Genomic DNA, 25,667 nt, shown 5'->3' with positions numbered 1-25,667 from the left:
GCAGGAAATCTTTATTCATGTGTTACTAAATATACATTTTTTATGTTATTCTCTATGTCTAATATTCATGTTTTCTTTGTGCAAAGGAAAGTGCATTTTAATAGTTTTTATAATGTACCGTATATGCCTCCAGTACTTGTAACCTGAATAGTTTACAAAAATATAACAATTAACAGGACTGTGGAAGCCAACCAAGAATATCTTCTGTTATTTGTCTGGCTTTGTCTTTGAATGTAAAGGTTTTTGTAAGCTTTCATCTGCCCTCAAAAAATTCGAAGAAATGTTCTAATGTTGAGGCTGACATTTGCTCTATACTGACAGCCGCTTTTAAAGAGAAATAACTTTAATTGAACAAGGAACACACAAGGAACTTCAACCCCTCGACAAAGAGGATGAAGGATGCCAACAAAAACCTTTTTCCTTCTGATAATTTATTATTTGAAACATTTTTTTTAATTTTTATTAATGACTAAATTAAAGCCTCTGTACTTTGTGGTTATACAAAAGTCTCCTAGTAGTTTGTGATTCTCCCTTGTCTCCTCTGTGATTTGTCTTTATCTGTGGGACCTCAACTTTCCCCATGTTTTTGAATGAATATTTAATAATGTAATAAGATGTAACACACACAAACACACACACACACACACACACACACACACACACACACACACACGTTTTTAAATGAATATTTAATAATGTAATAAAATGTAACACACTCACACATTCTATTACTCTTTTCAGAATTGTACCTCTGCTCTATACTCTGTAAACAGAAAAGGTATTTTTCTTCAAAGACATTATCTTTCCTTTAACCATAAAATACAACACAATGCAATGTAAATAAAAATGTGGCTTTCATATTAGCACAATACACTGGGCTCTATTTTACTAATTTTTTCCTTAAAACACAGTTGCTATAGGCCTAAGTAAATCTGTTAAATGCCAGATCAATAAATGTTTACTTCACTTTTATAGACCCCAATAAAACATTATTTTCAAGTTGACATGACTTAATATATTGATGTCCATTTGAAATGAAGAGACACTTTTATTAGTCTTTTATCAAGATAATATATTATAAAATCTGTATAAAGACACACTTTTTACAGGTGTGATATGAATAATAAAACATGCCACAGGAGCTGCTGGTGCAGTTCTACTCTGCAGTCATTGAGTCTGTCCTCTCCACTTCTATAACAGTCTGGTTCAGCTACCAAAATCAGACCTCAGACAGAGGACTACAGCGGATAGTCCGGATTGCTGAGTGAATCATTGGTACACCCCTCCCCACTCTCCAAGCACTGTACTCATCCAGACTGAGTAAAAGGGCTGGCAAAAATCACTCTGGACCCCTCACAGCCATATCCCGGCTGTGGGATAACCTCCGCACACCATTATGAACAGGACGATCCCTATAGTGACCACACTGTCATCAGCTTTGCGTGGTACTTGCCGTTGTATTCTACCTCTGGTGGAGAGTAACCTTCTGTGCCTGGAGGAAAGAGATGTTGACTGATGTTTAATTCATTTCCGCAGAATGTTGACTATATATAGGATGGGTTTCTGTGAGCGAATTAACAAAGTGGTCCATAACACTGTAGGGTCTGGACCAATCAGACACACACTAATTATTCATATTCACTATATTTAATGAATATAAAGGTCTATGAAACTCTCCCCCAAAACTAACCTCACAAATGAAGTTACTTTGTCAGCCGGGTGTCCGGTTACAGAACACTTTAAGACTGATAACAGACTTTACGACCTCAAAGGAATGTGGCCACATGCGCCACATGCTTAAGAGAGAGAGACCATCTTTAATTAAATAAACTTTGCGGTGTTACTCTGATCTATGAAGGAACATGCCTCACAGAAACTGTGATGATTTACTGTCTCGTGTACTATTAGGTATAACAACATGGTATGTTTGATTGGGGTGTATGTGGTTGAACAACCACCCAACGGTCAATATAACCTCACCTGTATCATGCTTCCTAGCAAATTAATCCTCATTTAATGACACACACTTTGATGTACATCACCTTCTCTTAGAATGCAATGTGAATTTGTTATGTCTATTTGAGCTTGAATGAACAGTCTAAGCATGCTGGGGACAAAGACCATAAATCAACTAAGAGCCGCTTCCCCTCTCGGACATGTCACCTTACTCATAGGTCCATTCAAACCTTAGGGGTTGGTTCTTTTCTCAGGGTATATCAGAGGCAGGCAACAGTGACCGCCCTCTCTTAGTTTTTTCATCCAGCCGCAACACTGTTCTGGTGAGACTGGGGCGCCCCCTCCCCCTCCACGGGGGCCCCAAGGGCCCAGCAGGCCTCGATTCCAACCAGAGGTGGGCTCAGGCAGGAGAGAGAAGACTCTCTCACAAAGAACCAAGGACAATCTCAGGAGTTTTGGAACAAAGACTCCAACCAAAAACGACTCCAATCACCCATCCTTTTGACTTCCTCACTTCCAATCATGTGTTCCTGGAGAAAGAGAACGCTCAACCAACTTCCACTTGACGCTGCCGGAACCATCAACGACTTCAATTTTCAACAACTTCAAGAATTGTTCCCATTACAAATGCAAGTATTCAATTCAATGAAATGTGAAAATGAAATTCTGATGGTTCTTCTCATAGACCCTCTTCCGGTTTCCAATTTCATCCTATCACTAACCTATTTATGTATTCATGTGTGTATGTTGTTTAGTTTATTTATATTCATATAAATATCTATATTTAGTTAATAAAACTTGTACATAATATGTATTTGGTTCTGTTTTGCTTGCAATACAAGTCACTTTACGATCACGTTTTTTGCTACTGGCTCAAAGTGCTGTACAGGCGAAGAAATAATTATTCTTCGGTGGCCATGGAAGATACCCTTTATTAGAATAAATTAATAATCAAAATAGTTCGTTGGAAGAACTGATTAATTGATTGTAATATTAATTCAGCCACATCAAGTTAATCCAATTAACTGACCCAAATATTTATAATTAATAATAACAAGATATTATTGATTATTAATATTTCCAAAAAGCTGAGTTCCTTACAACACATACCATTGAAGACTTTGAAGGCTGATTTCTTCATGAGCGCAACACACCCGAAGTCAATCAATTTAACCTCCATGGTGTCCTGGTTCACCAGCGGGTTCTCCAGTTTGATGTCCCGATGGAAGACACTGCATAACATGTTGTGTTTCCTCCGCGGAGCTCCACAAAATTAAACATGTCAATGCAAGGCAAAGGCCGCTCCATGACCATGATGCAGTGGTCTGTGTCGTCCTGCCAGTCCAGCATTTGAATTATCCGAGGCCCTTATTGGCCTTATTGGTTTTGTAAACAAAAAACAAAACAAAAAACTCAAGTCCATCCTCGCATCTAGTCCCTGCATCACAGAGCCAAATCCTCCTTCACCCAGCTTGGGGTTAACTTTATAACGGCTGCAAATGTGGTCTATTAAAAAATAAACAAGTGTAGTTATTGTGAAATACAATTATTTATATTTTTATTGTATAATAATTTTTTCTAAATTGATTTATTTTTTACTCTCATCCAGGACATCCTGCTCTAGCTGTTCCTCAGCAGCAGGGAGAACATCAGAAGTCGGAGCTATTTATTAAATTGTAATAAATAATTTAAATAAAAATTGCAATCTCAAATTGGAGTTGCTTCTCATTTAGGGAGACTTTTGACATGATTTATCAGTCCTCAATCAGCCATTAATCAGTATTGTACTATCATGACATGTTCATGTGATTTTACAATCCCACTTCATTCTGGTAGTCTTTCTCAGCCTGAACCAGGCCATATTTTGCAGCTCTAGGAAAATGGAGAGCGGGCAACTTCCAGAACCTTTTCACCCCTTTTTTCTCCTCTCTCCCTACATTAACCTCACTAGTACCAACAGGCATCTCATCAACCCAATGAGGATGGTTCTCCGCGGTGTTAGTGGTGTATTTGAGTAGTACACACAGGGTTTGGGTACACACTCTTAAAACGCTTTGTCTCTGATATCAGATACTCCGAAACTTTAACAAATGAGAACAATAGAAGCAGTCAAACTAACAATAGGACAACAATATGCAAGTGGTATGACCCTTCCCAGTTTATTCTAACGCAGTACGTGTACTTTTTAAAATTTGTTTTTTTGAAGACAATAGATAGAATATAATATAAAGTGTTAATATTGATTGATCAAGTGTTGCCGAAAAAGATGCATCTTCAGCCGTTTCTAGAAAATGGTCACGGACTCAGCAGCTCTGGTAGAGTTAGGCAGATTATTCCACCAGCATGGAACAGACCAGAAAAAGGTCAGAGAAAGAGATTTTGTGCCTCTTTGAGATGGCACCACAAGACTGTGTTCGCTTGCAGAACGCAAGTTTCTGGATGGCACATAAGTCTAAAGTAATGAATTTAGGTAAAAGGGAGCAGAGACAGTGGTTGTTATGTAGGCAAACATCAGTGACTTGAATTTGATGCGAGTGGCAACTGGCAACCAGTGCAATTTTGTGAGGAGAGGATTGATGTGTCCTCTCTTCGGCTCGATAAAGACCAGTCTAGCTGCAGCATTCTGGATCAGTTGCAGAGGTTTGACAGTGCAAGCTGGAGGACCTGCCAGGAGAGCATTACAATAGTCCAGTCTGGATAGTACAAGTGCTTGGACAAGGAGTTGTGTAGCATGCTCTGATAGGAAGGGCCTGATCCTCCTATTGTTGTATAAGGCAAATCTGCAGGACCGGGCAGTTCTAGCAATGTGGTCTGTAAAGTTCAATTGATCATCAATCACGACTCCAAGGTTCCTGGCTGACCTTGATGGAGTTATGGATGACGAACCTAGCTGATAGGAGAAGTTGTGGAGTAGTGTTGGGTTGGCCGGGACTACAAGCAACTCTGTCTTTCAATTAACGAGAGCAGGGCAGTCTCAGTTGAGTGTCCGCTTTTGAAACCAGACTGGTTGTTGTCCATGAGGTTGTTCTGTGTAAGAACATCTGTGTAAGAGATCTGGTTGAAAACAACTCATTCAAGCGTTTTCGTGACGAATGGAAGAAGGGATACCGGGCTGTAATTTTCCAGATATGCTGGATTTAGAGTGGGTTTCTTAAGCAGTGGGGTTACCCCAGCTTGATATAATACGGTAGCCTTTTAATACAGCCTTTTAATACTGTAGCTAATGGGTAATTTTGGTAGTATTCAAATATATTATTAGCCTATTTAAAATGACATAATTTGTTGTGTTGTGTGTATCGTGGTGTGTATATATAGCTGCCCAAAGAATGACTGCTTGAGTGTTTGACACGTTAAAACGAATGTTGTCCACTAGAGGGAGTCACAGGATAAGGAATCTTTTTAGCCTAATCTTTTATATCAGTTCTCATCCCTTAGAATAGAAATAAATGTAAAGCAGGGACGTGCAGTCAGGGTAGGCAGGGTAGGCAGTGCCTCACCAAAGGAAATGTTGACATTACATTTATTAATTCCAAGAGCTTTATTAATTCACCACATTATTAATTGCATTTATTTTATTCCAAATATTAATTTTTGTAACACAATTTTTCAGGAATACACATATAATATACTCCTTTTGCCATTGTTTGCTCCTAAAAATCATTGTTTCATGCAGAAAATTCAAGGCCATGGCCATTGAGGCAGAGGTTAGCAGTGCCTCTTTGGTCCATAGAACGTAGTTTACGTAGATTTGCGCATGCGCAGTCAGTTCTCGTGCTGTCTTGAGGTGCGTGCCATTTGAAAGGGTCCCTACGCAGTGTTCACTGCTCCCTACTCCCTGAACACGGTACATCAGTTGAAGTGGACTTCGCTGACAATAATCACTCATTTGGAATGCCCTGCAACGTCATCAAAGAAAGGCAACAACAGGGTCAAGCAGATTATGATATAACTGAATAAAATTTTGTAATTTACTTTCCTTTCTAATTTAAAATCATATAATAGGCCTAAAGATACATTAATCACCCCAACCGTTCCTAAATACTCTAGTTTGTATAATAATAACAATATTTATGAATACTCAATGCATACGTAAACTATGAGCCGTTAGAAATTTGAATTTAAAATCTCTTCCAACGGCTCTTTTTTTTTTTTTTTTTTTTTTTGTCATTGGTTGTTGCGTTAAATCTTTTTTTTTTTTTTTTTTTTTTTTTTTTATTGAAGAAATGTTTTACAGTAATGCAAATATACATTTCTTAGACATTTCCAAAAAAGCATCTATTGTACATAGTCAAATTTGCACAGTCAACGGCTCTGCTCTATGGTTAGTTCAGACTGGTGACGCAATGCACAGTGGTTGATTTTCGCTCTCCACTTCCTGTGAAGTGATGTATCGATGTTCCCTTATTCCCTACGCCGTTTGCAGTGCCCTTCGAACAGAACATGTTCATTCCCTTCGGATTGGAATCTCACTTAAGATGGCGTAATACCCTGTGAAGTCCACCTCGCAGTCCACTTACGGTCGAATGGAACGCACCTTTGAATTATCAACATTGAGGCAGACACCTAGCGTGCTTCATGTCACGTGATCCACTCGCTCTCACTAGGCTTGTTCGACTTGAACCGGCGCTGCACAGACCGATCGGTTGATGACATCAGAGTACCGCGAGAGCAATTAGAGAGCAGACGGCTCCTTATGCTTTTGAATCGCTCTCGCGGTACTTTGATGTCATCAACCGATCGGTCTGCGCAGCGCCGGTTCAAGTCGAACAAGCCTACTCACTCCGCGCTTCAAGCTACTTAGCATCTAGCGGCGCCTAGCGCTGGAAGCGTCCTATGAAGAAAAAGAGCTGTGGTCGCTAACGGGAAAGTCCATGCGTCTATCCCTCTGGACAAAGATGTCAATTACTTTGTTGTAAAAGTCCTCTTTGTTGGGTGTATTTCTCAATTTCACGAGTCTCTCCTTTTCAATGGAAATAAGAGCCAGGAGGAACGTCTGTTCTGCTCCATTCACGTCAGAGGCGCCCGCGCCATACGCTCGCTGTGCTAACTTTAGCTGTGCAGCTGCAAATGCGTTTTATAGGCTTCAGTAAATCGAGGAAAAGGAGTTTCGTCTACAAATAAAAGTAAGCACCCCCTTTAAAACGTAAATTATTCATTTATTTATTATTTTTAAAACCCTTATATTGGCTTGTGTTTGTTGTCTGACGGTGGGCTAACAGTTATAGGCCTGCTGTGCGCTGACACCAAAATGTTCTCTCTTCCATACCCTGGTGCGCCGTCACCTCTGCCATATTTGTACTGTAGGTCTATCTGTGCTATTATGGTGCATTTCGTAAGGGTTAAAATGCTGTTTTGTAGTTTTTCTTTTTTAATCCTTGTGCGCCGTCGCCAGACGCTCATTGCGTGTCGGTGTGTGCGCCTTGCGCAGTTTGTAGGAGCGAATTTAAGCTGTTTTTGTACTGTAAAGCTGTACTGCTGACACAATGTTTTCTGACTGTAGCCTATTCAAATCTTGGTGCGCCGTCACCAAAGTGACCAGACCAATAGTGTGTATGTGGCTGTCTTTGCGCGTTTGCGCATTTTGAAGGAATGACTAGGCTGCTTGTCGGTTCGCTGACAACGCGCCGCCTCCCTCTCTTACTGTGTCCCGCACAAAACATTTGTTTGTTGTATAAGTCATAAGATAGATGTGTCCATTCATTTGATTATTAGATTTGATTGTGCATTAGCCTCACATATGACTGACTTTGCTGTATGCAGGCAGCGATGTGATGATGCCTGATATGAACTTGGGTTGCTACATTAACTGAATGAATATATGAACATATATGCCACATTGATAGGTCACAGCCTACCCATGACAAGATTTCACCGCACGTTACTGATGTAAAGATATAGTTCAAGTGTATAAATATGGTGTAGCCTACTAACAGTATAGTTTTATATAAGTGTGTAGGCTACATTCAGACAGAAGTCTAAAAAAATAAGTTCTGTAAGTAGAGTTCTAGTTGTTGGTGTGCATGTGTTTTAAATATTATTTTAATTTTACACATTTTATTATTTACAATAGCAATCTGCTGGCTGTTTAAATTCTTCTGAAAAGCGCATAATGGCTTCCTGTGTGAGTGACAACACGCCTCGCTATTGGGGTCAACATGTAGGCAAAATAGGCTGTTGGTGGAAATGTTCAATTACTTTTGGAGACAAAAAAGGACGTCGTTCTTTTTGTCCACTTTTAATCTGACGCCAAAGGACAAGCTGAGCCACCTTCTCCCTTATATGGCACTAGTTTCCGTCACGCGTTTTATCTGGATCAGAGAGAGAGAGAGAGAGAGTGTGTTTGTAAGTGAGTGGCGCGCACGAGCACATTCTAGCGTACACAAGCGTCACACTCCCTCCACATTGCTGTACTAACTCAAACTCCGCTAACAAGGCACCATAAACTTCACGGTGTGAGATTCAGCTGGACGTCGCGTTCCTAAACATGAGGAACAAACGGAACGTCTGACAGAGACCCTGAGCAGCAGTTTGAATCAAGGAGAAGAGAGGAGGCGATCGTATCTCCTCTCTGCGGATGATTTGTTTCCATTGTGCATTACTTTCCTCCATTGCAGATGTGACGAGTGGAATGAGCTGTTTTTACACACTGGTCGTTTCACTACAGCATGGGAACTGCCGTGTCCAAGAAGAAGAATTTAAGGAATGATGCGATTTCTTCTGTTGCCGCAAAAGTTAGGTGAGTCTCTGCAGCATCGCAGGCGCGCGAGCAACGCGTCTCATGGAGGAGGTGGATCATGTGCTGCGTCTCAAAACTATAACATATCGCATCACAACTCATATCGTAACACTTGTTTCGTTGTTTTTGAAGACTGTACAACACAGATCAATTCGGTCAGAAATATATGTGACCTCTCCTGGTGCTGTAATCGTGTTTAAGACACTTTGTATTCATAACTGGCGTGATAGTAACTTTGTATCAAATATAGCCTGATACAAGTTTGACTTATATTACTTTTCAGTGCTTTTTTTAAAATTAGAAACTATCGGAAATTTAGTTATTTAGCCTGCTGTTGGCATCAGTGTGACATTGTCATTTATTGTTATCAGTTATAAGTAATATTATTGTTGTTTTGCTGTTGTTTAAGGATGGAGATGATGATTATTGTTGCTGTTGTAATGTTGATATCGGGTGGTGATGATAATGCTAAAAATATTATTATAAAGCTTTTTTCAGAATTCAGCAGTTTACAGTAGCCGGATGATTATGCTCTAAACAAACAATGATATTTGTACATTATTTTTTTTATTTTTTTATTTATGATATTTTAAATATTTCAATATGGTTTTATTTCCATTGTCAGTTTGGTTTTTCTTTGCTTAACAGCGCAAATATAAGGCTGATGTTCCACCATGACAGAGATACGTCCACAGACGTCATGAAGTCAGGTGTGATTAGGCGTACCATACTGAGACAAGCCTGAGATTGTTTGTTCTAAATTCACCTGTTTGTCTCTTTTGCTGGTTACTTGGCTAGAATATTAATTTATATCATTTATATACTTTTGTGTAGTGATTGGACTCAACCAACATAATTTTGCACCTTTGTAAGGCTTCCCACTCTGTGCACCTTTAAAAGTAAATTTATCAGTTAGTCACTTATTCATTTAACCCACTCAAATGATCATTAACAACCCATATTCACCATGATATCACTGCTGTTTTCCCCAATCAGCTGTCACCAAACTTCTGACCGACCCTTGAGACTCATTATATCAGCCAAACAGCACTTTTGTATGCACCGTATGCCTTGAACAGAGAAACATATTCTGGACGGGTGGAAAGCGTGATTACTTTCTGCTGCTGCTGCAACCTAGTTGTTTTAGTTTTCTCAGATGGATTATGGATGTGTAAGATGTATTTACAGACTATTTGGATATTCTGTACACTGAACTGCACTATACAGGCCTTAGGGGAGCTTGATGGCTACTTGACCACTGTATTTCTTGTGAGATAGATAGATGACTTATGACTTTAGGAATCACATATTTTTTCAGCTCTTTAAAATGTCTCCCGCATCCAGTGACAGAGAAAAAAAGAACCATGCCGAAATGACAGCCCAATGCCAATTAGAGTTATGCAGTGAATATATCTATAAGCCTCCCCATAGTCTCACAGGCTGACATGTAAATGTCTAATTAGAGCTTGAGACCACCTGTAGTCGAACTGGAGGGATTATAGATTATATGATTATATGAAAACTCATATGTTTATGTGTGTGACGATGCTTGGGGTTAGGCTGGGACACATGTTGTTTTCCTGTCTTTTTGCTAAATGTTTTGTAGAGTTATTGAGTTAGGTAACCAATAAATTAAAGACTTTTTAGAAAATGTATCATATTTTTTATTCCCTCCTATAAAGTTAGTACATTTTTTATAGCATTATCTTATAATTTGGTGTTTGTGACATTTCTACGGAGCCTCTTTTTAAATCTTTGCATTTGTGACATGAGTTAAAACTTGGTTTATTTGCTGGCTGGGGATTTTCTGTTGGGTCTAAAATCCCAATATTGGGTCCCGTCCCGGCCATTCAATATCTGTCTCTGTAGAAAAAATGCCTTATATTGATTGTTTCACCAAGAAACAATGAAATGTGCATCACAACCTGTGAAGGTCAGATTTATAGAATTAGGGGCTTAAAGAAAATTCAGTCATTCTTTACTAAAGTTGAGATTTTTTTTGAATCTCGCTTGTTAGTTTTACAGTCTAGAATAATGCGCAATATCTTCCTCTTTTTGTGGATAGGAGTAATTAAATCCTCCATTCTCCTCTTATTTTACTGACTGCGCAGGTCAAGTTGCTCACCAAAGCTTTCAGAACGACCCCTTTTTGCAGCTTAGTTCCAATAAATGGCCTTTTTGTACCGCAGATAGAGTTCTGAAAGGTCTTGGAAAAATTGGAGTGGATCAGCTGGGACATTTTGGTCGATTGCCATTTGGAACCTCAATGTTTGCTATGCGACTAATTTAGAGACTTGCTCATTAAGTGTTAATGAATTTCTAATGAAGAGATTTTAAAAGCTGCATGCCAATGGCAGATGTTTAGCATTTTCAGAGATGAATATGACTCAGTGTTTAGTTCACACTGCAAGCTTACATAAATTGTTGCGCTCAATGACAAAAACTCTTAGCTGACAGTGAGGACAGTGTGAGATGTGTATATGAACGGTATACGGAAATTAAATGGCCAAAGAGAACACTAGATTTGTAGGTTCGTTATAAGCAAACAAGGAGGAAGACTAGAAAAAAAATGTGAGAGAAAGGGGTCATGTCACACATAGGTGTTCTGGTAAATGCGTCTGAGGCACTCAAGAACAAATTGTACTTGCTTTTTGCTAAATTAGTGTAGCTCACGTCACCAAAGCGGTCTGCTGAAGTCATAGTCACCCAGGGCAAAAGCACTCATTCCTGGCTCTGTGCGTGAACAGACGCATGAAAACAGCTCCAGGGTGTGCTATCTCAACTCTCCTTTATCAATGCTGCCTTCATGCACTTATAGCCTCATGCATTCAATCTAAATGTCAGTGTGTATTTGTGTCCACATTTGGCAGTTATTGTTTTTACATCTGCTTGTATCTTCATGTTGTTCATCTGAATCACTAGTCATCCACCTCTTCTCCTGGAGCGTTAACGCATCTGCTGGTTAAAACGCTTCTCTCTGCTTTCCCTCATTGCTTCCTCCACTTCCCCCTTTACTGTCACGTGGCTAAAAACATGAGAGATAATCCCAGATGAAAACACTACTACAAAAATAAATCACAGAGTGGACAAGCTGGCAGTTTTGAGGTTCAGCGGTTCAGCAACAAATGTGTGGGGTGAGGTATCACTTTCCCTGGCTCTCTCCTTGAATCTTTAACAGGATAGATTATAAAACAAGCCAATGGGGCCAGTGCTGGGGGCCTCTGACTGTCAGGGACCTCCAGCCAAGAGGCCCATTGTGGCCTGACACTTGGAAACAAGCCACTGCCAATGTAAAATTCATATAAATTAACAGCTTTTGAATATGTGCCAGTCGAATGTGTATATATAATAAAATAAATGAAGGAATGAGGAAAGTTATCCTGGCCCATCCTTAGCACCTTGAGTTCATTTTGAACACCATATTGCAGTTATGATGTTGAAAATTGGTTGTGGTGCAACCATTTCACGGTGTATTGCACACACAGCATGTTTATTCTCACAACTGCAGTTTTATTTCTCATTTTTGCTATGCAATTACTTGTTATTTAGATTCATTACATATCTACTATTGTCCAACGTAGCTGGACCATAATCCGTCCTTGTCTATTACAGGCATGTGTTCTCAGTTTGTCCTCTCCAACCCTCTTACAGGAATCGACTGATCATAGAGAGTAGTTGGACTTTTTCCAGTGCACCAGTTGACTTGTGGGTCGGCGTCAAGAGAAATCCGATCTCTGTTAGGACAACAAGCTGTCCCATTGGCTCAACGAACTCTTAATGGGCACTCCTATCACCTGATTAAAATTATGTGTTATGATATATGTAATTTGAACTATGTTCTAATGACAACAATTAATGTCTGTTTACTTTTAGTAAGCTTGCGCACTTCCATAGCATAAAGATACACGATTAGTCTGATAGCTTAGCTTATACACTACATTCAAGATCATTAGGTTAAGTACAAATGCTTAATTATGTAAGTGTTAAACGTTTGTCTTTACTACCTTTCTGGGTATTGAAAGCGGTAAAAACATTGCAGTCTATGGGAGTGGGTCAGAAAGCTCTCGGATTTCATCAAAAATATCTTCATTCGTGTTCTGAAGATGAACTAAGGTCTTAAGGGTTTGGAACGACATGAGAGTTAAAGACAGAAATTTCATTTTTGGGTGAACTAACTTTAATGTTGTTTGTGTTTACTACTGGACTTGGTAAAACTATTAACTAATAGTTGATGGAAACCATGTACAAAGATTTGCAGGGAGAAAAATGTCCACTAGGCCAGCCCGTTTAAGCTTCGGATCCTGGCGTACTGCCCTCAGACACCCACTCCACTTATCTATCGCACATTCACAGCAGTTTAACGGGATTGCTCCCGCTCTGAGTTCTGCGTTCCAGTCTTATTGAAAATGATTTGTGTCCTAGAGGGGAACTTTTTTTCCTAACAGCCCTCTTGTCTGTTCTTCCTGGTCCCATCCCATTTCTCCTGCTATCTGCCTGCACACACACCTCTACTCACGAGATATATCCAGCAGCAGAACCGCAGCACCACCAGTTTCAGAACCACAGCGCAAGAACCAGAAGTAAGGGAGGGGCGGAATTATTATTATTGCATTGTAGTTATTTTTGCAAGAATGTAAGGACAAAATTGGCCTGAGAGTGTGTTCCTCATTTGACACATTGTAAGTTAAATTTTTACAGGATTGTTGTGATAAAATGGGCCTAGGGGTGAATTGGTCATTTGTTGTATACATTTTTATTGTTTCTTTTAAAACAATGCTGAATTTTCTCTCTCTTTTTTAGATTTTTGACATTATTATTTTACATAAAGAAAAATGCATGCTGGACCTTCGTGTGAAATAAAGTATATTTTATATAAAATGCCCATACGTTTTTGTTTTTGTTTTTTTCAATTAAACAATCAAAACCATGCATTACAAATTCATATTAACAATACATACCTTCAATATCAAAACAATTTAAAATTTTTGTAAACACAAAAATAGAACATAAAATATCACAGAGGTCTAATCAGTTATCAAATTGTGTATAATTTTGAAAACCTCCAAGGCTTGTCTTGTTTTTATATCTTTCAAAGCTTTCTTATACAGAGTTAACTCCTTCATAAAAACCAAAAACAAAGGTCTTACCTTCATAAATCTACATAAACTTCATAGCTAAAATAATTAAACTGTTATACATTAAAATGCCCATAAGTTTCAAGCATTATTTTTCACCATCATGATCAGGAAGTAGCTCTCATAATACAATGAAACGGATCACTAAATACAATTAAATTACACAAAATCAATGTTTTAAAATGCTTATTGTACTGTTCCTTAATGTATCATTATAGACATATATAACATGCGTATAAAGTTTGACGTTTCGTGTGTAATAAAAGCATGCCGTTTCGTGTCTAAGCAAAACGTTAGATGGCGTTACTCGGTTTAGAATGTAAGCTCCGCCCCTCACTTCCGGTCCTGGCGCTGGTGTTAGAACGTAAGGTCCGCCCCTTACTTCCGGTTCTGGCGCTGGGGTTCTGAAACTGTGGTGCTGCGGGTCTGCAGCTGGATACTATAGCTACTCACCGACTAGAAGCTAAATGTGTTATTTTAGGACCATCGAGTACATTTCAAGTTAACTATATCAGTACAATCATAACACAAACGCTGTGGGTTTCGATGTGTCTGCATAGGTCCGCTGCTCTTTTTTAGTTGTAGACCTCTGCCCTTCAATGTTTTTTGATTGACCCATCACACTTTAAAACATTTAGCTTGTACCTACTCCAGGCACTGTGGAATTATTCAAACTGTCGTTGAAGTAATGCATGGCTACTCCAACAGCATTTCACAGCATCTCTAGAGAGATTCAGAGACTGCACAATTTGCCCATAGCGTGCTGATTATGCTTGTAGAGGTGCTTTTCAGTTCACACACAGCATTCATCTGTGTGCATTTGTGTAGCATGTACGTTTCTCAAAGTGCAGGGATGGAGGTGGGCTTCAAAGAGTCTATTTATGCATGTTAGAATCTACATATTTATTGAGCTTGTGCAGGAGAAACATTTGTGTGGGAAGGCATCATTAGTTGGGAACTAAATTAAAAACAAGGTGAGTGAAATGGGATGGGTGCTATTTTTCAGTTGTTCTTGCTAGTTGGTGTACTCCCCCAGCATATGCGAGCGATTAGGCTGCATTATTAGTGTTCTCGCAGGGCCACACAGGAGGGGAGAATACTGTCTAAACCTTTCCAATGCTTAAGAGGTGGAGTGATGAATTTGATAATGGAATCTGGCAGCTCTTCGAATGTATTAATGATTTGTATAAATCATCTATGCTGATTGTAAGGGCCATTGGGAGTGCAAATGCATCCATTTTTTTGTTTGTTTTCAATGGACTTCAGCATTGTGGAAGCCATTTTCAGTAATATAACCCCCCCCCACACACACACACACACACACACACACACAAGATGCAAACATTGCATAAAGGTCATCCGGCTGGTTAAATGAGAGAAAGGTTTGGCACATGGTTCTACTCATAAAGCTGTTTCCCTTTTCCTTCTTCATAAGAAACTAATCTTTCCGATCTGAGGTTGCGTTAAACGAATATTTTCTGCCATTGACACATTGTCGCGGCGAACGCCCCTTTTCGTCAGCGATCAGGCGGAACAAATTATCACTCACCTGTGGGCAATCAAGCAGGAAAGACACGCACATTTCAGATTCAATGTGTCAGCTAGTACCAGCAACAACGCCAGTACAGCGCGAGAAAGGAAAGCGGCTTTCTAATCAGACTTCACTGAAGCTGTGCAGATATCGGTACCAAATCAAAAGACTGAACAGACAGCCGGTAAGATCGCCACATTAATCAGACTTTGTTGTACGCTGATGAGGCGTTGAGGTGCGGGTGGAAGAAGACACTTATGTTTGCGTGCTGTAGTATTTGTGTGATGTAGACACTCACGTGGTATTTACGAAATCACTTAATTTAGTGATTTAATTCTGATATGTGCTCCGACATTTGGGATATTGTTGATTTGGAAAGACATGGTTTAAAATCGTGCATGGTCCTATTTTTATATAATATTTGCCTAAAATGGAAATATTTTAAATATTTAAATGTTAAAGTAGTAGTTTGTACAATTTTAATGGGAGTGAATATTTACTGAAAATATTTTTTATGGGTAAAAAATGAGTTAAATTCACTGTTTGAATATTTAAATACTCATGCAATTCATTGTGCCTCCTGTAATTTAAATAGTAATTTAATGTTTGTGAATGAATTTAAACTTAAATAGTTCATGAAGAGATCTGTGTATTTATTTTTATATATATGTCTAGTGCTAAGTTTGATAATTAATCACTTTTGAGCTCTATGTGTCTGTTTTACCTCAAACATGCAAAAAAGTAAATTGTTGGTGTTTTCTGGTTTTGAAGGTTTTTCACCTGTAATGTCTGGGCTTCAAGAGGTGAAGACAAATAAAAGAAAAAAGGGCAAAGATCCAATTGAGGCCTGGTTATTGAGTGAAACAGTTTAATGTTCATGATTGGTACCTCCCTATCAAGTGAGGGTTAAAGCACAGCTAAAGAAGTAAAACACTTGACACACATTTTTTTTTAGCAGTGAGGAAGATTTGAGTTCAGGCAAACACAGAGCGTTGATTGAGTTTAGTTAACTTCATTTTTTACGTTTTGTTCATATTATAATCTGAATCGTATTATGTAGTATATTGCATTGTTTATATTTGCCTGTTCAGGCCATAGACTGTAAAAAAATATGGACGTAGTGTCCGTGACGTCACCCGTAGGTTTCTGAAGAGCATTTTTGAAGACTACAGTGGGCGGGGCCAACCGTCGCCATCTTGGAAGCGCGTCATCTCTCGTCACTCCAGGATAAATGAAAATGGGCAAAGAGGCGGGACGTGGGTGGACCTGAGGTGCTAATGCTATGCTACTGGCCTTGCGCTAAAGTGACAGCTGAATGAAGAAGTAAATCAATAGTTAAAGTTCATATTTTTGCCCTTCGAAATACTATAATAATTAAAAGACGTAACTAAAAGTGAGACTATGTGTATTTTGATGCATCATTATTCTGCTAGTTAAAAATGTATTATCATGCAGTAACTTACAATATTGCTCTGAGCTTGTACGTGTGACAGTGATTCATGCAATCAGCGCGGCATCGCACGTCAAGTTCGTAAAGAGCTTTATTCAGTTCAGTCGATTTTAAAATCTGGTTTTGGCCGCCTCTCAATTTCTCAAATGGGTTAAACCAAAAATATTACCTCAGAAGTTCAAGTAAATGCACTAGAAATCCGTGCTCATTCAAGGGTGTGCATCTAACTTATTGCATGGACGGAGAGAAAGCACTGACACCTGCAGGATTTCATCTCACGTTACTTTTTATTTAACACTTAATAGTTAAATAAGCATATCTGTTCCATGAGAGCAACGGTAACTTACCGCATAATTTGTGTAGCCTGTATAATCCAAAAAGCAAAGAAATTGTCAGACATCCATTAGTGCATGCGAGGGAAACAACTGGAAATGCAGCGCTGGTTGTTCTCTCCATACTCTACAACGACGGAATCCAACGACGTGGGCAAAGGTATAATGCGTGTATTAAATTGTATGAAATAATCCCGAAAAAAGCACAAACACTGCAGAGATGGCAAGTACAGCAGCTGCTGGAATTGAGCAGCCTCAATCCACCTGTCACTCAAGTGGCCACGCCCTTAATTATGCAGAGCTTTAATATTAATCAACTAAACGGATGAGTTATAAAACAATTCACCCCCCTCACAGTTGTTATGAAAGGCAAAATTAGCTGTATAGACCAAAGCCACATAGAGAACCAGGCTGTAAACATGTTTTTTTCTGCTGTAAAGTTGGTAATTTTAACATGGGGGAGACACAGATTTGACTCACTTGTGCAGCCAGCCTCAAGCGGCCAGTCAATGATTTGCAGTTTAACTCACTTCCTTGTTGGTTTCAAGAGAGAGACGGGGAGGTTGCCGCTTGGTTCAGGCACAAAGGTCTTGTTTTAGTGGCCTCCGCTGTCACTTCGGGGGGAAAACAAATATTGAGTTGTGATTCGTGTGGGGCTAAACATAAGTGACACTAGTCTCTCTTCATCTGTTCTTTTCTTAAATAATTATATGCATTGTATAGCCCATACGCTCATCCTGTAAGTTCATGATTAGATGTGAACGAAAACAAGAGCTATTAAAAGTCTTATTATCATTAAAATGTGAACCTTAAAATGATGGTCAATATTGGCAGAATTCTTTCAACCCTGAGAAATGAGAAGGTTCTAACATGACCTCTTTTCCTGACTATGCTTCCTGAGTTCTGAGCGATTGCTCCCTCCCTTCATACAGCAAGTCAAATTAGGGGCCATGTTCTTGTACCACAGCAGCTGAGTGGCCTCATACTGGAAGCTCTAGTGTATGTATATCGATTTCATTCACTGGATTACACCTCATTGCCTAGAGAATTTATGGTATATGGAGATTTTCAGCATTTTTTCTGAAAGCATCTGCTGGTGTGGCCTAGTTTAAATTAAAGGCATAATTTGTGACATCTGATAATGTTTCCTGTTTTCACTTGTGAGATAATTGAATGTGGGAAATAGACTGAGTTAGACCTTTAGTCTTATGCTTTGCGTTGTGGGAAAACCAGTATTGAGTCTTGACTGCACATCTCACACAGTGTTTAGGTGAGAAACATGGTCCGAGTCGAATTATAAGCAAACGTTGTATTTATTTTGTTAATATAACGATTTTGTTAGGGGTCTGTAAATTACTCTGTGTAACGCTATAGAACAGGTCCATTGAAATGGATGTGAAATATTGATGCCGTTTGTAATATTATAATTAAAAACTATCTGCTAGTTAAGTCATGTTGCATCAAATACTTTTCCAGGTCCAAGCTTCTCTATTTAAAGTGAGAATACGGTCTCAACAGCCATTTATGAGCAGTGTTCATGAATCAATGACCAACTGAGTTTTTGGTATGGAGATAATGGTTAGGCTCATGAGTTTTTTGGTAGTACTACAGCACAATGTGACTATTTTAGCACCATTTTTGTTTGCTTTTGGGATCTGAAAGAGCATTTGGACCCGAAAACAGTGATTGTGTGACATCAGATTTAACAAAGGGATTATGAATAACTACTGAGATCTGAATGCATCAGCATGCAAAAGTATATCAAGACTGAAAGTTTTATCTCCATGCCCTGATTTGGTTTTCTGTTTGTCTCTCTGCAGAGCAGCTCGAGCATTTGGAGAGTATCTTTCTCACACACACCCTGAGAACCGCAACGGAGCAGGTTAGGTTCATTCCACTTCATGCCCTACCTTCATTTGTCCTCACTTCTTTTGTCCCCTCATATTCACCTGTTTTACAATTTTTTAAGTACTTGAGTGTATTAATACTTACATTAGGCAAAGGATCATTCTTTAGGTAAGGGTTTAACATTAATTTCACCTCTGACCACTCACCCAGTCATCTTTCAATTGATCATTACAGAGGAGCTTTATTGGCACCTGTCTTTGCCAAGACAAGATGTAAAATCTGTTTTTCTTGGTTTATTTATGTCTCTCACTCCAGACCATTTGCTTTCTGACACCTTCATTGGTCAAGATACAGACTTCCCTGACATCAACCGGCTGAACAACAATAACAGCCTCCAGCCATATTCCCAACACACTCTCATAGTCAAACCGAGTCAAGAAGAGGCTCAGCCAGACAGCCAGTCTGCGCCCCTTCAAACCAGTTCCAAGCGTCGTCTCTCCGTTGAACGCAGCCTTTCTTCTGAGGACCAGCAGAATCAAAAACGTGCGGAGAGCTCTTTGAAGCCAGCACGTGTCTACACCATTACCAGGGAGCGAGATATGCTCGGGGGCCAGGGAAGCGAGGAGAGTTTGGAACTAGAGGTGCTGAAAAGGACCACAGACCCGCCAAGAACCAATGCTCCCTCCAATTTACATAGCAGCCATCATCGAGGAAGCCACCATCGTGGAAACAACGGCCCCAGCCACCAGCATCACTATGGCCATGCACCTCTTACCCAACCTTTGCAGAGCTCAGGTAGTGCCCATAACATCCGGGACTGGGGGTCGAGACGGAGCAGGTCTAGAGAGGACTGCATGCCGGATTGTGTTGCCTGTATTCGTCCACACTGCCAGAGCCAGCGCTCTCTGGACCTTGAGACACCACCTCATGGTGGTGGGAAACAGCACAAGAAGCTGGAGAGAATGTACAGTGAGGACCGTGTGTCCTCTGAAGATCGAGGTAAGGAGAAGATCACGATCACTGAATGACTGTTAATTGGTTTATTGACTTTAAGATTTACACAATACCTGCTACCTTTGCTCTTTTTGCTTGCAGAGGATCACGCGAACAGCTGGTTCCCTAAAGAGAACATGTTTAGCTTTCAGACTGCGACCACCACCATGCAAGCGTGAGTGGGATTACATTTCATCAAACCTCTCACTTCATCCTTTGGCTTCCTCTGTAGTAGGGTTGGTCTCTGAAGCAGACATATAATTTAAGTTATCCTGACTCATGCATGTGGGAGGACAGGAGGTATTCTTTCTCTTTCTCCTTCCGTTTGTCCTCTTTTTATTTGTCTTCTTTTCAGTTCCCTTCCTCTTTCCCCTTTCCAGTTCTTTCCATTACTGTTTCCCTTCCCTTTTCCCTTTGCCTTCTTCATTCTCTTGCTCTTCCTCTTTTCCCTTCTTCTTTCACATTTTCTGTCTCTTCATCTTCCTTTCCCATTTCCGTTTCCTTTCTACTTTCTCTTTACCTTCTTCATTCTCCTCCTGATTCTGTTTATTTTTTCTTTTCCCCTTCTTCTTTCACTTCCTCTGTCTCTTCCTTTTGTTTCTGCTCCTTTTTCCCATCTTTCATTTTTCTTTCCATGTGTTTCCCTTCCTCTTTCCCTGTGCCATCTTTGTTCTATTCCTTTTACTTTTCTTCTTTTCTCCTTTTCTTATATCCTCTCCTCTGTCTATTTGTTTTTCTTCCCATTTCTTTCTCTTTCTTTGTCGTCTTAATTCTCTTTTTTCCTCTTCTTTTTCCCTTATTCTCTCTTCATTAATCTCTTCCTTTCTTTTTCTTTTTCCCTTCCTTTTTCCCAACCTCCTTTCACTTTTTCTTCTCTTCCTCTTCCCATTAGTCTGTTCCTTCCCTTACTTTTCCACCTCTCCTTTTTCTTTGCCTTTTTTGTTCTCTTCTTTGTCCTCTCCCTAGCTCTTTTTCTTTCCAATCCTATCATCTTTATCTTTCTCTCCCTCTTTCTCTTTCGTTTATTCTTCTACTTTTTAGTCGAGTGAATTCAGGCTTCATTCTTCTCTATGCACAGACGCTTTCTCTCAGTTTGACTGCTTAATTATCACCTGTCGGGCAGAAGTCTTAATCACAGAGCCCACTGGCTGAGCCCACCCACTGGGGTTCAGTCCATCTCCCTCCAGCCGACATGCATGTTGTCTCCCCCTCAACCTTACTGTTGTCTCCCCCTCAACCTTACTCTTCTCTCCATCCCACTCCCTAAGTCGAATACTTAGCTATCTCTGCAACTGCTAAATTCATGTTCTCCTCTCACTTATTCATTCCTTACTTTTCCTGGTTTCTAATTAACACTTTCGCTTTAGAACCATTTCGGTTTGTGTGAAATGTTTGGCTGTAGAGCTGTCATTTTGTGATTTGACTATGATAGGTAGTGATAAAGCACTTGGTGATTCGTTCATGAGACCTGACCAAGTGTTTACATTTGAAAGACACGCTCTATTTACTTTGTACCTTACCTTTTTACTTTTCATGTGGATTCTTGTGATGGTTAAAACACTGTTATCTCTTTTCTCTTTTGCTTCTCCTTGGCTCTAAAGAATATCGTGAGTATTCCTTTATCATTAGCCCATTGTTTTAAAAAGTCAACACTCCGCTCCATCCCCACCCTCTGCTCCTCTGTGCTGCCGCCTCTCCTTGTCCTGTGTTAACTCTCACTCCACCAGCATTGGACAGAGTGTTTGAAGTTATGGAGGAACTATGTTTCATACAGCACACATAATGCTCTTGATATACCAATATCAGTCATCACTACTCACATTTCATCTGCTGTGTAGGAGAAATACCTTGTTTGTTGTACTACTATGGTGACCTGGACTTTGAACTTTGTAACCACTTTTTTGCCCATTTTTTAACCACAAATTAGTTACCGATGCTCTGTTCCAAAACCTAGAAAGCTGCCTTACTGTTCATTCCTAACATTCTAAACTCATAGGTGACTGATCTGGATAAAAGTGCAGGAATCCAACAGCAGTATCTGGAGTAAAGTTGAACGAAAACAGAATTCAGCCTAACTCAAATGTATTCTAAGGGTCCCTATTTTAATGGTCTGAAATGCAAGTATCAAATGCGAAACGCAAGTAACTGTGGGCGGATCTCAGAAATCTAAAATGGGTTGGTCTGAAGTAGCTATATTACTCATTGGTGTGGTTTGGGCGTAACGTGCAATAAAGCAATTTTAAAAGCAGGCGCAAGCCGAGGAGCCGAGGAGACTGACGTTCTCATCAGGGCCGTAAAAGAGAGAGAAGTGACATTGTATGGGGATGAGAGAAACCCACCCAAATTAGCTTTGGTTAAACAGGTGTATAATAATTTGGGTAAATTATTTGTAAGCTAGATTTATGCCTATTTTTTCCCTCGTGATTTCCCTCGTATGGTAATATTTTTCCTTGTAATTACTGTATGTATAGTTTGCAAAAATGGGAACTTGCTGCCTCTGTGTAAATGAGAGAAGCAAAGTGTATGCGCGTTGTGCACACGCTACATTATGGCCACGCTACATTATGGCCAAGCATTCGCCCTTAAAATACCATCTGAATAACGAGCCACTGACTTTAGACTAGGTTTTTCCTGGTCTGTGGCGGAGTTGTTTTCTAAAACTGCAAAATAGCACTAGGGGAACATTTGCGCTGGAACACACCGCCTCTTTTCGCTGAACCGCCACCGGGAGCGCAAGTTCATTCCCTGCTAATTTACCGACGTGTGTCTGTGAAGGGAAAAGTCCGCTGTGTGTTGGGTGCAAAATAGGAATGATACATGCGTCGGTGTACAAAATCAATTGCGCTGGGTGCAAGATAGAGGCCTAAATGTGTATTAAGGCAACCAATGCAACATGACCCATAACCATAACATATAAACAGTGTTTCATGTTAATATGCTGATGTTAAAGGCACACTATGTAACTTTTGGCCCTCTAGCGGTGTAAAAAACAAACAAACATTTGATGCATTTTGCGGAAGAACATTGTTTTGTTGTGCTTTGGCTCTGTGTGATTGTGCAGATGAATACGGTGCTCTTAAAATATTTACTACTAGGCTTAAAGTCCCTGTAAATGCAATTTAAAAAAAAATTCTAAACACATTATAAATGTTAGAAATGTATTGCTAAAACATATTACAAAGACTGTGAACTGTGAAGTACTGAATTGTGGAGTTAGACCGTTAAACAGTTTTTCACCATTGCTATTTTCCGGATTTTTTGGGCGGGTCTAAAACAGGGCTCGATGATGCACTGGAGCCCCTGAGCTCCTGGACACGCCCCTACTTGATGACGCACTAGAGCCACTGAGGCTGGCCGCTCCACTAACAATATAAATAGAGCACATTCGCATCAGTTTGCCGCTCAATCGCGAGTTACTGTCAGTACTACTATTATAGTTACTACAGCGTACAGTTTGCTAGTTATGTCTTTGTCACGGAAATGCGTACTACCTGGATGTGATCATGTTCAAAACAGATCGGTGTCCTTATTTGAATTTCCTAAAAACGATCACGTCAAGAAGAGGTGAATTAATTTTGTGAAGAACCACCTTGATGGAGAGCTGAGGATCACCACCAAAACCCGCCTCTGTAGTGATCATTTTACACGGGATAGTTTTATAAACTTTCGTCGGAGACATCTTGGATTCACTGGTAATCCGCTGTTACTGGTGAATGGGGCCGAACCGACTATCTCCCATCTCGGCCTTCATCCTCCCGTCACACCGACAACTGGTGCCATCATCAGCCGTGCGTGCCCACCAATGAGTGTAAGTTTGTGTGCTTGTTATAATGTTAATTAACCTAATAAGCTGCAAGGAGCATCCATTCTGGCTGTTGCGGGCTGCGGGTGACAGTTGAGTGTGGCAACGGCAGCTTTGACGCGAGTGGGCGTGGTTTCAGCGCAGCCAGCGGACACGCCCCCAGCATTTGAGAGCAGAGACTACTGCTCATTTTTTCAAGATTTTAGTAGCATATTTTATGTACTTGCCGGCTTTTTTATCATTCAAATTTGGCTGGGTGGCTAAAAAAACATTTTTCCGTGAAATGACAAACTCAGAACACATACTTAATTTTGACTTTACAGGGACTTCAAGAGATATAACCAGTGTAGATGGAAAGGAACTCAAGCTGACTGGCTGAAGACGTTACTGTAGCTATACCCCTTAATAGACATGGTACTTCATTGAAAATAATTCCAGCACAGCGGTACAACAACCATATTGAAAAGAGCCTTTACAATAGATAATGCTTTACAATGAACTCTGTTGGAGAGCTACATATGAAAATGTATCTGTTCAATAAAATACCCTACTCACCTGTTGGGTAATAAAAACGCCATCTCCGCATCACTTTTACAATATTTCAAATACCTCAGTTCTCGCCACCTCCGAAAAGCCAAGTCAATGTTGATTCTTGTTTTATTACAAGTTCTGTCATGTTCTCTTTTTGCCAGCAGACTCTCCTCTGATTCCCAGGAGGTTGAAGATTTAGCATCTTCTATGTCAAACTTTCTTGCTTGTTGTGACAACTAAACTATGCCACTTCCACACCATACTGGCATCAAAGTAGGAGGAGCAACTTTTCTCTATTTATGGATATGACGAGACGCGCACAGGCGAGTGATGAATGTACACAATTTAACACGAAAACCATCCCGCTAGGTCTAAAATATAAACGCTTATAATATGTGAATCAGGGTAAGACAAAAACACCTTTTGGAAAAGGGATTGATAATGTATTGATTTAAATTGTGTTGTTTTGTGTAAGTTACATAGTGTAATTTTAACAAAGTAATACTGTAATGTATAAAAAAAACTTATATAATAAAATACAATTTTAATTATTTATCAATACTTTTTTGATACGGAATGAAATATAGTTATAATCAAAATTTCTATCATCTTCATCTGCAATGCGGACTTAAATTGTATCTAAAAACAAGGTATCTTAGAGAGAGCAGCATAATGTACCTACGTATAGGAATAGCTTCCGTGTCATGAGCCTGCCTACGGTCTTCTAAAATAAGATCAAGGTAGACTGTTGACTAGATTTTGGAACAAAGCTTGTATTTTGACTATAATTAGAGGTATATAGTTTAACCCTTTTGAAAAAAGTGTGGACTGTCCCTTTTAGGAGCAATATGGTGATTGCTGCCATCACTGTTGAATATTGCATGCAAAATATACAAATATAGCCCAAGTATACCCCAGAAAAGTCACTCATTAAGATTTGCACACAGTGTTCCAAGACCGTCGCCAATCTGTCAAGGCTCTGAAGGATTTCAGGATACAGTCACATGGACACATCCAGATGCAATTAAAGGCACACATGCACTGTCAGAAAGTAGCTTCTGGGCTGTCATTAACCTCATCTAGAGTTTAATTTAACATAAACTGTCAGTGATGATGGCTATATCTTCTGTCACCCTGTCAAAAACAATAGAAGCATGCTAGATATGATAACCACTCCCGCAAAGATGTTACAGATTTCTGTGAATTGATCCTCTGTGCTGGTTGGTGACTGAGTGTCTGTTACACTTGACTTTGCTGTGGTCGTAGTGTTTAGTTCGTGAACGTGCGTGTAGTCGTGTCCCTTTGACCTGTGGGTGGTGATCAGCTCCTGTTGTGGTTTGAACCCTTCTGTGG

General features: G+C 39.7%; 1 protein-coding gene across 2 annotated transcripts in view; it reads left to right on the top strand.

Annotated features, from left to right (window-relative positions):
- The first annotated feature begins 8,099 nt into the window (after nucleotides 1-8,099).
- The window catches only part of nsmfb (NMDA receptor synaptonuclear signaling and neuronal migration factor b), a 37,492-nt gene continuing 19,924 nt past the window's right edge, over nucleotides 8,100-25,667 (top strand). The window contains exons 1-4 of one of the 2 annotated variants that reach the window (XM_077240885.1): nucleotides 8,100-8,692; nucleotides 18,961-19,022; nucleotides 19,304-19,987; nucleotides 20,084-20,156. In XM_077240885.1, the coding sequence (XP_077097000.1) occupies nucleotides 8,622-8,692; nucleotides 18,961-19,022; nucleotides 19,304-19,987; nucleotides 20,084-20,156 (890 nt within the window). In that variant the 5' untranslated portion in view covers nucleotides 8,100-8,621. The remainder of the gene's footprint in view (nucleotides 8,693-18,960; nucleotides 19,023-19,303; nucleotides 19,988-20,083; nucleotides 20,157-25,667) is intronic. The other variant, XM_077240884.1, reaches the window with a different exon arrangement.

The sequence above is a fragment of the Siphateles boraxobius genome, unplaced genomic scaffold, assembly GCF_051911475.1.
Source record: "Siphateles boraxobius isolate OS27281-9 unplaced genomic scaffold, OSU_SipBor_1 24, whole genome shotgun sequence".
NCBI classification, from domain to species: Eukaryota; Metazoa; Chordata; class Actinopteri; order Cypriniformes; family Leuciscidae; genus Siphateles; species Siphateles boraxobius.
The sequence above is the reverse complement of the archived record's forward strand: the minus strand, read 5'-3'. Positions and strand labels throughout refer to the sequence as shown.